Below are 15,523 nucleotides of genomic sequence, written 5' to 3' on the forward strand. Positions count from 1 at the left end.
GTTGCGTGCATTCTGAGTAATCTACAACCAAATTTAGATATCAACCAATTAGTAATTTCCATTTCATAAGTGTGTAAGTTAAGCTTTGTGCAATACCTCTGATTTAGTTGTGGCCTGACGCCTGGCCCTGTAGATTCCAAAGTAAACAGATGAAATAAGCTATTGGGTGTTCCTCCAGTGACGGGCATGGGATCTCCTTAGTAAGTCGCCAGTGGACTGAGGTCACTGAGGGAGCAGCGAGGAGGTCATTCGGAGCCCTCTGTTCCCTGCTAGGGTTCCCCGGGCTGTAGGTGGGGAACACTGGGTACTGCATAAGCGCCTACTTGGAGAATGCCTGTATTTAAGCACCTGTATTTTGCAGTTGAAGCCGGTGGTGAAACAGCCAGAGCAGCTGAGGCCCATGGACTGTAGGAGCCCAGACAGTTTGTCCTGGCACCCTTGGCCCAGACATTGGCACTCTGGGACCTGTTGGTAGAGGTCAGGGCACCAGGAGGCCTGGCTCAGCAGCTCCACACCATCTGGGCCAGGCATCCTTCCTCATCTCCTGCACTCTTGGACAGCCGCTCTTGCTTAACTAAAAGGATGTAAATGTGATGGCCGGTGGGCGCCCTCACTTCTCTCTCCTCCCCAACCTGACCCCTCCCTGCTCCCACTGGGCCTCCCACCCTTCCAAGCTCCTGAGACTCTGCACCACTCATAGAACTTTTGAAGTTGGTCTCCTCCCAGTTGATTCAGACTCATAATCACAAGCATTGAGTCAGCTAGCCTTCTCAAGCATTGGGTGGCTCCAGTGTATCGTGAGAAAAGGAAAGGGATTCGCAAAGCTCTACGGTGTTCAAAGCTGTACTGTTGTCTGTGGACTCCTGCTGTTCCCACCTGGCACAGACAGAGCCTCTGAGCTACAGGAAAGCTGCCTGAGCCATTGCCAAGCTCTAGGTTAGTCATCTTTAGAGGTTCTGATCTTCCTCCAGGTAAATAAGACAAAGAGGAAAGGGGCTTAAGACAAGGAATCAATCTGTAGGAAAGATGAAACTTGTTTATTAATTAATACAAACATTTTCCAACTTGGAAAGACAGAGGGCAAAGCTGGTAGAAAAACCTTCTAAGAAATGAGCTCAGGTAAGAGAGATATTTAAGACTTATCCCCAAACCAACTTCAGGAGGAAATCATAACAATTTAGAGAAACATTTTTACCATATTTGAACAAAATACAATTTTATCCATAATTTTCAAACTCATTTTCTACTTTAAAGGGGGTTCAAACTCGTATTCTTTTTCAGAGTTTAAAATGATATCTGGTTGGGCTGGCTGAGTGGCTCAGTTGGTTAAGAGCTCACTCAAAGGTTTGAGCTCTGAGCAACAGCGGTTCGAGTCCGGCCCGAGCTGAGCTGCCGCTGAGCTGCCAACAGGTGGCAGGATGGCTCAGCTAAAACAAAACAAAACAAAATAAAACAAAAAACAAGTCTTAAAATGATATCTGGTTTAAATATTTCCTTGTCCAGACAAGTTCTTACTTGCTTCAACAGGATCTGCAAGCTTACATGACAACACACTGATTCTCAATCCACCCCTCGCTTTGGGGGATGCAAAAAACTGTAGAAAGAAAAAGAAAGAGCTAGTTAGTTTTCAAAATCACCGTGTATACAGATGGTTACTAGATTAATCAAGGGGAATCACTGCATAAATTATATAAATGTCTAACCACTATGCTGTACACCTGAAACTAATATAAAACAATATTGAATGTCAACTGTAACTGAAAAAAGGAAATAATTTTTTAAAAAATCACCATGTATATAAAATTTAAAACCAATGACCACAGCAGTGAATGAAACAGAGAATTGCAATGAGTTTTGTTTACAGGTGTTAATATAAACTTCAATTAAAGTTGTAAGATGGAGAGAGTTCAAGTTTCAGGCAGAGTTCAGTAGAGAAATTACAGATCTGGCTTCTGACAGTGATTTTATAAAAACTAATGTCATTTTTTTCATGACATTTCTCTCTGGCAAGAAAGTTGGGATTTCAAATCCAACATGTAGGAAAAAAGGGCTTATAGTGTGTTCAAACTACCAGTTGTGCCAGACATTAACCTGTCATAGTAACAATCTGTTAGAATATAGGAATATTATGATAAAGTTTATTAATAATGATATCTTATTTCTGACTATTAATAAAGCACTTTCACCAACATTTTATTTGATATAGAGTGGAAGGACACATTAGGTAGCCATTTTAATGTCAAAGACTTATTAGGAAAAAAATGTACTAATATCAGCAAACACTGTGGAAAACTTGGAAATCGGCAATAAAAGTAAGTGGCATCTTTCAGCGGAATACTCCCCCACGGTTTGGGGTTGGCTAGAGCACCTTTCAAGTTATCTGGGCTCACTGTCATGGTCTGCACCTTTCGTGGCATTGTCTGAGCTATTTTGTAACTGTAGGTCATGGGAAACTGATAGTGATGCAGATGCTGCTGCTCACAGAAATCTAAATGAGCTCTGTCTGGGTGAAGATGCAATTGCCTCGGTCCTGCAGAAGAGGCCAGTTTTGCATCTACAAGCAAACTCATTCCAACTGTCTGGTTGTCTGCCTGTGCTATTGCATCCTGCTCACTGCAGTGAGATTGCTACATGGGCTGTGGGGTGGGGCAGACCCAGCTCTGACTTTAAAGCCTGGCGCCTTGTCTTGGAGTTAACATTACTGGATATATTCTTTGTTGACTTATTTCTTTGGTGTCATTTGTAAGTCCTTCATGCTGTATGAAAAAACCTGATTACTTCCATTGTTTCTACAGTAGCCAAAACCTTCTGCACATCTGGGAATTGGGCATTATTAAAAAGAACAAATTCCCTAATTTATTAGTTCATACTCTAGGATTTTCTTTGATTTGAAAATATAGAATAACATAGTACTGTAAAATACACTAACTTTTAAGTAAATTTTGCTTCTTTCCAAGAGAAATTGCCACTTTAGTGCTGTTTTCTGTTCATCCGTCATTGCAAAAAACTCATTTACCTGGTTTAAAAAACAAACAAACAAACATTTCCAAAGTATATATAAATATACTGACAACAATGTGAAACTTCAATTTACTAATTAAAAGTGGAATTTTATTCACAGTAATTACAGCTCAATGCTCTTGATGGAGGAAATAAGGCCAGAGAAAAGGCTCAAAACTGAATCTCTGAAGCCAATCAGGTGGCTTGCCCCAGGGAACTCCTTTGACAAACTGGAAACCACTTGGAACTGAGGTTTTGCGGTAACCTTCAGGAGCTGGTTTTAACAATAAAAAACAAGTGCGTATCATCAAGCACACATGTCAATCTCTAAGTATCTGCTTCTGTCCTATAGCAGCAGATGGAAGAGAACACGCGCAGCTGACTTTAGACCGCTGGGTAGGTGAAATGCAGCCAAACCCTCCTTCTGGGAAAGCCAGCTTATAGCTGAACAACGCCTCCACTGTCCCATTACCCATTGTTACTTGACCATAGAAAATATACAGTCTTGTTTATTCTCCGTGATGGCCCAGGGCCTCTGTCACCCATTACTCTTAACAATTAATATTAGCTATGATTTTAATACACCATATGTAATTATTTGTTCATAAAGCAATGTATGTTTAAATCAAGATTGATTTTCCCCTAGACCTCCCTCTTTATTAATGAATTCATTTCTATCAAATATGGTCACCAAAACAACCTCTATTTTTGGGGTAAGAGAATCCAATTTGGAAATATTTCTAAACCTGTTTTCCATTTTACTATTTACCGTGCAGCCCAAAGTCTCCTCGGCAACGCTCCCTGTGAGGCTACAGGAGTGGAGGGTGCCTGTGTGATCAGTAAGATCGATGAGCATATCAAAGCTGAGAAAAACAGATTTAAATTCCGAAGAATCTTTGTTGCAAGTTGTACAAATAATGGAAGCTTCATTTACAATGTAACCACAGCCAGAACTGAAAAACAAAGACAATGATAAAATGTGACGGCCCTAAATGACAAAATCTGATCTCTAGCAGAAGTATTATCATGTAAAAGTCTAAATCAGAGTAAGTCATTTCAGAGGGCTCCGCACTGTGCAGGGTACAAGACAGACATACAGAATTACAAGGAACAATAAATGTGCATCCTTCCCAGTCAATGTCACTTTCAGTATTTGTGATTCATCTGAACCTGGGACAAGTCAGTCCTCTCGCTCTCCAGCTTCCCACCTTCCCTGGGGTTGGGGTTCCTGCCCAGGCTCATTTCCCTGTTGGGGCCTTCCTTTCCTGCACACCAGCCCTCACCCCTTCCCTTCTCTGAATAGCTGCAGAACTGATACTTCAGCACTGACTATATATCCTGCCCAGTCCTATTCCTTGTTATTACAGGTATGTCTATCTTATCTCCCAGGCTTGGAATTCTGATGGCAGGAATTGGGTCTTGTGCCTAGAAAGCATGGGTTCCACAAATGTTCCATTGATGGTGCTGTACTATTATAGATCTTCTGCACATTTACAGAAAAACTCTAGGGTTGGGCAGGTTCACACCTGGTAAATGCTGTTCGTACGGCTAGTGACACATTCACCTCTCTTTAGGTGGTTAATTACATGCTATTCCATATTTTTGAAGCAGGCCTTACTTTAGCTGATTTGTGAAGGAAGACTAATTCAAACATCTCAAGTGGAGAGAGTGATCTGAAGATAGTGGGTTCTTACCTAGCCACAGTTCACCTTTAAAGTAAATTGTAGATGCTCTCTCTCACACATCAATATTAAAGATGGAATGGAAAATGAGGGAGATAAAAATTGTTTAAATTTTGAAAAAGACATTTTTCAAAAAATATACACCCACCTTACACACAGCCTTCATGTTAGTTTTTTCAACTTTAATACGAAATCATAAAGCATTTAAAAAACCCATAGGTCAATATCTTGACCATGGTGGTAGGTACACAAACCTATGTAGAATTTAATGCACACACATACATATACACGCATACAAATGACTGCATGTCAATCTGGGGAAATTTGAATAAAGTTAATGGACTGTATTAATGTCAATATCCTGGCTATGATGTGATATTAATATTATAGTTTTTCAAAATGTTACCATGGGGGAAAACTGGGTAAAGTGTACTGGGTTCTCTCTGTATTATTTCTTAAAACTCCATGTTAACCTAGAACTATCTCAATAAAAACTTCAATTACAAAAATCCATAGGAACACTTTCACAATAACATTTTAGATGTTTCTGGCCAAGCATCTTTTGGATAAGACTATTAAATCTACTGGGGTTTACTTTTGTATGCATGTAGATATTTTGACCTATACAAAGTTGGAAATCATATTCATCATGCAGTTGAAAATAATTTTTTTTAAATGCTGTCAACTTGCTTTGCTATAGAGCGTGGCAACCAAAATAATTTTCTAAACACATTATAAAACAACAGTTTGTCATTCCAGTTAAAAGTTTCTGGCTATGTCATATCTTTATAGTTTAGGACTACAGACTTAAAATAAATTAAATTTTACTTTAAAAGGCAATTACAATCTTTGACTCTAAATAGTTTACCATGGAAACTTCAGTATAGATTATTTATTTATATATTTCTCTCAAATATATAACCACTGTGATGTCAAAGAATAGCTTAAACTTTTATAGAGCTTAAAATGTATTAATAGTAATTGTTCTTTATTTCTTGCAAGAATAAATTTGCTTAAAATAATTTGGCTGCTTACCATCTATTTCGAACTACTTTTTTAGTCTCATCATCAATGTTCAGTATAGAAATGTAAGCATAAATAATTCCATAGAAAGGATCAGCTTTTCCTGCATTCTTCAAAGCTTTTATCTTTAATTGTTCAACTGTATAGACATCAACTATTGTATCTACTAAAAATAAAAAGAAATTTTTATAGCATTCTGTCTCTCTCTCAATATATATATACACACACACACACACACACACACACACACACACATATATATATATATATATATATATATATATATATATATATATATATATATACACACACACACACACACACACACACACACATATATATATATATATATATATATATATACACACACACACACACACACACACACACACACATATATATATATATATATATATATATATATATATGTTCTAAGAACTCCAAAGAATTATATTCAAATAGAAAAGCTACAAAGTTCAAATGAGGACATGTAGAAGCTTCAGTTAAATAATAGAAAAATTATTATATTTGCTATATTAAAAATGACTATATAAATGAACAAAAAGGCAAAAAAAGGGAAAGAATGGAAATTAGTCTTCATTAAAATGAAGAATTTATGGTCATCAGAAGATGCCATTAGAAGAATGAAAAGGTAAGCCACAGAGTAGGAGATGCTAGCAATCTATAAGGAGACAAAAAAACTCATATCCAGAATATATAAAGAATTCTTAAAAATCAATAAAGACCCAGCCATAAAAAAGAATGAAATCTTGCCATCTGCAACAACATAGATGGACCAAGAGAGTATTACACTAAGTGAAATAAGTCAGACAGAGAAAGACAAATACCATGTGATCTCACTTATATATGGAATCCAAAAAACATAATAAATGACAAACAAAATAGAAACTCATAGATACAGTGAACATTTTGATGGTTGCCAGGTGGGAGGGGATGGAAGGATGGGTGAAAAGTGGGAAGGGATTAAGAAGTACAAATTGGTAGTTACAAAATAGCCATGGGGATGTAAAATACAGCATAGGGAACATAGTCAATAATGTTGTAATAATTATGTATGGTGTCAGATGGGTAGTAGATTTATTGGGGTGATCACTTCACATATTGTATAAATGTCTAACCACTATGTTGTACACCTGAAACTAATATAATATTGTACGTCAACTATAATTTAAAAAATAAAAAAATATTTTAAAAATTTTATAAAATCAGCAAGAAAAAGACAGTCAACTCACTTTTTAAGCTTTCATCAGATTGGCAAGTTTATTGAAAGCTCCAAATTTTTTAAACTACTTTTAAAAGTGGAAATATAGCAATTACAGAATAAAAATATAGTATCTTTTACTATGTAAAACAAAACTTTATGGGCTCAAATTTTGGCCTTTTATATTTTCAAATAATATTTAAAGGTCACTTACAATTTATCGATTCTTTCAAATGACTATCAACTTCATTATCCGGAGGATTTGTTTCTTTATTTTCTCTTATAAAATTCAATAGGATATTACCTTCTGGTGTATCTTAAATTGAAAATGCATTAAGAAAAAGCAAACTAGTTACTTTTTAAATAATTGTGAATGATCCAAAATTATTTTTAATGGTAAAAAGTGAAGACAAATAGAACATTAGGCAGCCATTAACAATGTGAAATAGCATTCTGTTACCATGGAGAGACACACACACCAGATAGTGTCATGAGCAGCTCACAAAACTATGTGTAACAATTTCCTTTCAACTTAAAAAGTACATATATATGCAAAATTATCTGGAAGAATTTTTATCAAAGAAATGAGTCTGTCTTACAGGATGGTGAGATTATAGGTGATCTTTGTTTTCCTTTTTATCCTTTTATGTATTTTCTGAATTTTGTATGTATTTCTTTTCTAATCAGAATTATTTTTTTAATGTTATCTGAAAGGTTTGCTCCTCAATTTGGGATGTGAGTATTCTCAGGAATAGTCAGGTGGGGTGCCAGGAGGCAAGAATGTGATTTTGATAAAGGGCTCTCATGTGACTCTGGTGCCCAGCCTCAGACACCTGATTTCTTTTAAGAGCCCTCACTCACCCACTGAAACATTCTACAGATCGTCCCGATGATTCTTGGACCCTGACACCCCTGGGCAGAGTTAGGCATTTCTTCCTCCTGTGACACAAGTCTTATCACTGTTCTTTCTCAGAATTAGACTGAAATTGTGAGCAGGGATTTTTCCTTTTCGTCTCTGTATTTCCAGTATCCAATACATATAGTGACTATCTTTCCACTCATCATCCCACCATCCTTCTACTCGTGTCCTGCCTTGCTCCAGAAAGGATTTAAGTTACCTCTGTACTTGGCAAATTAAAGTAATATTTGTAAATGAATGAGTGAATGAATGAGTGTTTTGAAACACAGCATTTCTGCACACCAGGTGGGAGCAGATGCTGGATTAGGTCCACAGATATCAAGCCAGTGGGCTTCCTGGGCAGAAACTGGTAGGAAGAATGAGGTGCAGGCATTGCCGTAAAAAGCCCTTCTGATGACAACAGGGTCATCTGGGACTGTCAGAAAGTATGCTTTCCCTATCCTATGAACACTCTCAGGACACAGAAAGCCAGAAGTAAGCCTGGACATCCTGGCCAGGATGAAAGCTTAAGCCATTACAGGTGCTTCATTTCCACATGGCAGGTGTAGGAAATTAGAAAGAAGGCTGATTTAAACGAGCACATTGAAATCCATGCTCCCTTATAAGAACTCTCCTTGAAATGTGTCTTCTTGAGAAATAAGGGATTTATTTTAATAATGTGGGCATTGCTCCAAACACGTTGACATTTCACTTTTGAATCTGTTTTCAGAGTCAAATGTACAGCATCCATTGAATATCTGTCTCATTAACTTAGTCTTGAGTTTTTGATACAATTAGATCTGTCAAGCTTGATAACCTTTCCAACAAACAAACACAACTGTCATTTAGATATTTTCCCAGGCCAAATTCAGTAGTACTTCTACTTCGAAAAATTCTAATAATGGTTTGGTCAAAGATATAAAATTGTTTTAAAGCTCTCAGTCACTGTTGATGCTTTGTTATTGGCCAGTAGAGAGAGCTCCTGTTTTAAATGACACACTATTATATCTATACCTTCTTGGGACTGTGAAGGGTGATTCCATTTCTGGGAATTCTGCACTCTCCTGCAATGTTTGGGCTAACCTCCCTCTGCACCGTAAAGCACCCCGAGGAGGCTAAAAGGCACCAAACCCCTACCTCCCCAGGTCCTGCTCCCCTGATTTCATGCTATAATAAGCTATACCTCTTTTCAACAACCATGCCAGTGGGCCTGCTGGACACTGAGTTACAATTGTGAATTAATGATACTACATATACGTTCTCGGTGCCCTAGCAGTAACTAATTTAGATGTAATGAAACTGAATTTATTTTAAATAGTCAATTATTTAGGTTACCCTATCAATAGCAATGATCTCTCAAGAATCATTAGAAGGACCTGAAACTTACATAAAATAATATTCAATGTCAACTGTAACTGAAAAAAAAATAGTAATGATAATAAATTATTTCTATACTTCCCATTGCTACATACAGCATGGTGGAGTGGTTAAGCAGTCTGAAAAAAAAATCATTACAAGGGCTGATGTTTTAAAAATGAGTCTGGGTTTTCACATTTCTTTAATAAAGATAGCAAAGATATAGCTCATTGTAAGTTTTAAAAGGTCATATAAAATACTCTCACTTTTAATTCAAATGCAATCTAAGCTTCATTTTCACTCTTAGATATACTACACAAATACTGGAACACGTGATACAGTAATTTCCAAAGGGATAAGAAATTTTAGATAGCTTTTTACCTGGATTAGTTGTAATAATGGTTTTTGAGATTACAGTTGCTGTCATGCAGTTCCGAAATTTGTCAAAACTTATTCTTACATCAGAGGCAAATATTACTGTGTGAGGGAAAAGCCATTTTAAAATGATTACATGGAGGAGATAAAAAAAAAAAAAGACCAACACTAAACACAATCGTTGAAGTCTGATACCTGTTTCTCGTGGCATCCAGCTCTGTGCAAGTAGGACGGATTCATTATCCCAACTGCATTTTTTTTAAGAAGTGATAAAAATTGAATACATTAGAAAAAACTGGCAGTGACCACATTATTTACCCAAAAGAGAATGTCTCAAGGTCTGGGGTTAACTATCCCAGGTGGTTGAAGGCACAGGTTAAGGATGTCGGCTTCTCCTGCATTTTGCAGGGCTACACAGAGCATTTAACACCTACTACGGGATCGACCATTTCTTCACTACCATTCCTGTTCTAACAACTTCTGTTTCTGTCTTTTCTTACTACTCAGGTCACTCCAGACTGGTTGGAACTGAGTGGCTATAAGTCTAAAGACTTTAAAGTCACTTTTCAGACCATCAACCCCCGCTCCCCCACTCCCCCCACCCCCAACCCCCAATAAACTGCTCAGGGGACTTGGTGGATTGAAGGCTCATTTTTTGTTTTTGTTTTGTTCTGTTTTCTGAAGATTTTATTGGGGAATTGGGGGAGGGGAACAGCATTGGGGAATTGGGGGAAGGGGAATAGACAAGTTGTTGTCCTTTTGTTCTTCAGTCTAGCTGTGGAGGACGTCGTTTCACTGGCCCATGTTGGTATTATCATTGTGCTCTTCCCAGGTGAGGCAGTCGCTCCCCAGCCATTGGACGGCTGCTCACAGCGGCCAACGGCAGCTCACGCAGGCTGCCAGCCACTCACCATAGCTCACAGCAGCCCACTGCAGCAGGGGCTGCTGCAGCCTACGCCATCGCTGGCAGCTCACGGCAGCCCAGCTCCAGGTTGAGCTGTTGTTCACCATCTTAGCTGTAGAGGGCGCAGCCTCCCTGGCCCTCATGTGGGATCCGAACTGGGGCCCTGCTGCTCAGAGCTGGCGCTCCCCAGCCAACTCTTAACCAAGGTGCCACTCGGCCGGCCTGAAGGCTCATTTTAAATTAAGTGCCTTCCTTGGAACCCAAGCATCTGGAGTCTAAACAATGCCAGGTTACACCCTGCAATGCTTCTGAATGCAGCTCTGCCCAGCATCCACACACTGGCAGCCCCACAGAACACCACCTGTGACAACGCCTGCTTTTCTATCATCTTTCCATGGTCTGGCTCCACAGTACTACCCAAGGAATTGCGGGAAGTCTGGCATGTTCATTATCAACGGGACCTAACAAATCGACATTTGTTATAAAAGTACAATCATACCCCACTCGCAGTGAGCCCATCTTTGCAATCCCATGCCATCTAAAGATCTCATTTTAAGGTAATCTTACAGCACCGACTGTAATAATTCAACATATAAGAGCAAGGTTTATTTTTTGAATATCATTTCTTTCCTATTATTACTCCTCTCCTTATATGAACTCCATCATCTTTTTGATAAAATTAAAATGTTCTGTGTTGGTGATAATAGCAGGGATCTCACAGTTTGGAACAGATAGGGGAGATTACCATATCATTGCAAAAGAAGACTCCATCTCATCATAGAGCTTAACTTCACACCTCTGGCCTTTTCTTCGGTCTGAAGTTGTAAAGAATTTTGGCTCTCCAACCTTAGAAATGGAAGGAGATCATTATTCTTCACCTATAGTTATAGAGATATCGAAATATTTGTTGATGAAAATACTCAAATGCTTACCTTTTAAACAGCAAATTATAAATATCAAAATAACAAGAATGCTAACATATATTTGATTATTTAAAAGCATCTAACTCTAAACTAGGTATATTTTGCTAAAGTTGTAGGTTATACACTTTGATTGAAGAAAGATACTGATATATGTATTTTAAGTTAATTAAGACTGTGGGATCTTTTCAACATATCAGAAAAAATGCCCCATGATAAGCCCCTGGGTGGCACCTATGTGGACTCACTGAGGAGAGAACACATATTTTCAACACCTGTGTACCCCATGGCTTAGCGCAGGGCCTGGCACAGAGCTCATGTGACTGGATGAACTCAGTCTTTTTGAGCCTCAGCGTCCTCACCTTGCTAGTGCAGGGATAGATAGCCATACCTACTCTGTGCCTTCAGAGGGATAAGGAGGCGAGGATCAAATGAGAGATGTATGGGAAAGTGTTTCGACACACTGTCTGATTTGATCCACACTGCGGGGTAAGAGCATAGTGGAGATGGAGGTGAACTCGGGGGCCCTTCTGTCCCCACCAGGGGTTCTCGCATGGAACAGCAGGTGCCTCAGACAACGGCACAGCAATGGCCCAAGCACGGACAATCAGCTGGCTGCCCCCTATGCCACTGTCACCACTGCATCTATTGGCAGGGCTGAGCTCCATGGGAAGGAGCTGAAGAAAGACTCACAGCTGCTAGCCGAAGAAGAGGATCTAGAAAGCAAGTCAGAGTAAGGACAGCCAGAGTAAGAGAGAGGTCTGCCACGTCGCAGCACACGAAAAAATTGTATAAAAGGTAGTTTTAAAGGAAAGAGACCTAAGCAGAGATAAGAAAAAATTAAATTAAAATGTGAAGAAAGGAAATGAAAGAGGGATGGAAGCAAAATGGGAGAAGGAAGGCAGTGGAAAATGAGAAGTAATCCAATGAAAGAAAGTACCAGACTCATAGGGGTAGAGGTGGGGGGAGGGGCATGGAAAAAGCTATTGCAGACTTTTGCTTATATTCAAACTGAGTTTTAGAAAATTCTTACTACATTGTAATATAATGACATTATATAGGCTTGCAGGAAAATTGAGAGATCATATCCTGCCTTTTTAAGTAAGATTGAACCTAAATTGCCCAGAAAGTGATTTCTCCTACTTTTCAAGATTGTCAGATATGGTGTTTATTCCTCCATCCTGAATTGTATTGACTGCTCACTGTGTGGCAGGCTCTGTGCTAGGCTAATGAAAAAATCAGACATGGCCTGTGCCATCATGGGCTTGTCATGGGGTACATTTATAGGTCAGTAATTCAATATGGAAAGGCAATTAGCAATTACCTACAGCATTAACTACATGTACCTAAGTCAATTTCCTTTTTTTTTTGTCTTTTGACTATCAGCATTCCATACATTGGGGAACTGGTCTTGCACTTTCATTTTCTTTGTGTACTTTATTTTGTGAAACTTTACTTTTGAGGTCCACCTCTCAGTCCCTGCCAAGTAACTTTAGTCTGTCCAACGGAGTTCAAAACTTGGGGCAATAATTAAGTAAGAGGGAGATGCTGCTGCAATGAATGGTAAAAACACCCAAGGAGCCCCAGGGAGTGTTGTCCTTCCCTGCTCTTCCCCCATGTGATGCCCTGTAACTGTTCACCAGGCCCCTCTGCAGTCCAGTGAGTATTCATTCCCTCCCCCATCGCAGGACAGCTCTGAGAACACACACAGGATTGATTCCTTGATTTATACAACTTAAATCCCTTTAAGGAACTTCATGGAAATCTTCAAGTCAATGAATTGACCCTTTCCATTTGTGTCTCTCTTTAACCAAAGTATGAAAAGTTCTCATATAGTTAGCGAATCATTTATAAGGGTGTACTGCTTTTAACATTCAAATACAATTGTATTTTGCTACTCATTCACAGATAAAATGCTACTTTCCCTTTCATGAGAACTGCTACCATTTTCTTAATTCAACTGACTACGGATCAGATACAGAGGAAAATTTACTCCAACTGGTTACTACTTTCCAAACACAAATTAAGTTATAGAACTTCCCTGCCAAACTGAACTTGACTTTGTTGAGGTTTTAACTTACCGACCTCACGGCTGCAAGCACATTAATTATTCTCCCATTGAGACTTGGTCCATTTGCAACAATGTCACCCAATGAATAATAATCACGAGACTCTTTAACAGGTAAGTGTATCAAAGAAAGTAATTTGGTGTCCACTTCATAACTGGAACAAACTTTTACTGTTGAGTGATTCTCACTGAGCAACAGTTTACAGTCACTAAAGTGTGAAAACACATACAAAAAGTTAATATCAAATGATTTTCTAATAGAAAAATACTTCCAAGTTCACAGTTAAATTATTTTGGTTGTCATTTAGACTATATTTTAAAAATGCATATTTTTTACTCTTAGAAACATCGAAAAACATTGTAAAACATTTTTTGTCTAAGATGCACTTTCATTAAGAAAAATTTTTGAGGACCAGTTTGTGCCTGAGTACTAAGCATACTAGTTGTCTGACCTTGCCCAAGACTCTGAGCTTTAGTTTTCCTTCTCTGTGAAATAAGGGTATAAAAGCATGCTAAACCATTGGGGGAGGGAGGCTTGTTATCTGTATCTCTATGACTCTGACCACCCTGCCTATGGGCTTTAAATCAAGGGCTGCGCTTCACTTACTCCTGCAGTGCTCTGTATGGAGTTGATGCACAATATATATTTTTCTAATTTTAGTTTCAGGTGTACAACTCAGTGCAATAGTTATACTTTTTACCCCTCAAAGTGACAACCCTTCTCCCCCAATCTGCCAATGCACAATATTAACACACTGAACTTAAATTGAGGCAGTCTTCCCCTTCCAACAAAATTAACACCCAACCCCTTCCATGGTGCCTCTTTCCAGGCCCTCCTCCTCTTCCTCCCCCTCTACTGCTTTAGGAGTTTACCTCATCACTTCTCACCTGAACTACTGCCCTCTCTCCCCTTATAGACTATCCTCCTTAGGTAGCCAAAGTGATCTTCCTAAACCACAAATATGAATATATTATTTCCCAGCTCAAAGACCTTCTGGGCTAACCATCACCAAAGAATGAAGTTGTTTATCACTTTGTGAGGGGTGTAAATGTATAATCATTATGTTGTTTTTGTACACCTGAAACTAATAAAAAATAAAACAAATTAATATATAGAAAAAATAAATGTATCTAATTCAAGCAAAGAAAAAAGAATGAAGTTGGTACGATGGGCAAAGATGTCTGTGAAGTGTCTGCTTCTCGCTCAAGTTCTCCCGCTGCGCCCCTGCCCTGGCCCTGTATCAGCCATATCAGACTACTGGCTATGAAATTGACATTGTTAGACAAAAAATGGTCAAACATCAACAATTTCATATGGTTTAACCCACTATCAACCCTTTTGGAAAAGGCCAAGAGGTTTCATGTTAGTTCCTTCTGCCAAGAATACTCTTTCCGGGGGCAGCTGATTAGCTCAGTTGGTTAGAATGCAGTGCTCACAACACCAAGGTTGCCGGTTCGATCCTCACATGGGCCACTGAGCTGCACCCTCCACAACTAGATTGAAACAACTACTTAACTGGGAGCTGATGGGTCCTGGAAAAACACACTGTTCCCCAATTTAAAAAAAAAATGCTCTTCCCTCCCTCTATTCATTCATTCATTCATTCATTCCATAAGTATTTACTGAGAGCCTCACATGTACCAGATTGTAGTCTAGGCACGAGGGATACAGTGGTGAAGAAGACAGATAAGATCTTTGATCTCATGGAGTTCACACGTGTGAGAGGGAGACAAACACGACAATTGATCAAACAATCTCAGATAGTGATTGGGGTTTTGATGGTCAAACACAGGGGAAAGACCTAGTAATGGACTGGAAGGGCTATGGCAGTCAGAGTAGGTGGAGAAAGTCTAAGGAGGTGACAGTCAAGCTGACACTTCAATGAGGAGAAGGAACAAATAAATATTCAAAGCAGGGCCGGATGAGTGGCTCAGTTGGTTAAGAGCTGCCTCAAGAGTGTGAGCTCTGAGCAACAGCAGTTTGAGTTCCGCCCGAGCTGAGCAGCCGCTGAGCTGCCAGCAGGTGGCAGAATGGCTCAGCTAAAAATAAAAAAAGATATGTGTGTGTGTGTGTG

The 15,523-nt window shown here is 38.9% G+C and overlaps 1 protein-coding gene across 6 annotated transcripts in view; it reads right to left on the minus strand.

Annotated features, from left to right (window-relative positions):
• Positions 1-1,384: 1,384 nt before the first annotated feature.
• Positions 1,385-15,523, minus strand: part of MEIOB (meiosis specific with OB-fold) — a 42,085-nt gene continuing 27,946 nt past the window's right edge. For 4 of the 6 annotated variants that reach the window (XM_019648745.1, XM_019648743.1, XM_019648744.1 and 1 more), the window contains 9 exons: positions 13,462-13,657; positions 11,206-11,306; positions 9,752-9,804; positions 9,563-9,658; positions 7,142-7,243; positions 5,718-5,871; positions 3,770-3,953; positions 2,930-3,016; positions 1,385-1,594 (listed from right to left, as the gene is read on the minus strand). In XM_019648745.1, coding sequence (XP_019504290.1) covers positions 1,484-1,594; positions 2,930-3,016; positions 3,770-3,953; positions 5,718-5,871; positions 7,142-7,243; positions 9,563-9,658; positions 9,752-9,804; positions 11,206-11,306; positions 13,462-13,657 — 1,084 coding nt within the window. In that variant the 3' untranslated portion in view covers positions 1,385-1,483. Of the gene's footprint in view, positions 1,595-2,929; positions 3,017-3,769; positions 3,954-5,717; positions 5,872-7,141; positions 7,244-9,562; positions 9,659-9,751; positions 9,805-11,205; positions 11,307-13,461; positions 13,658-15,523 lie in introns of those variants that run through there. The other 2 variants (XM_019648747.1, XM_019648748.1) reach the window with 2 other exon arrangements.

This window comes from Hipposideros armiger, unplaced genomic scaffold, assembly GCF_001890085.2.
Source record: "Hipposideros armiger isolate ML-2016 unplaced genomic scaffold, ASM189008v1 scaffold_126, whole genome shotgun sequence".
NCBI lineage: Eukaryota > Metazoa > Chordata > Mammalia > Chiroptera > Hipposideridae > Hipposideros > Hipposideros armiger.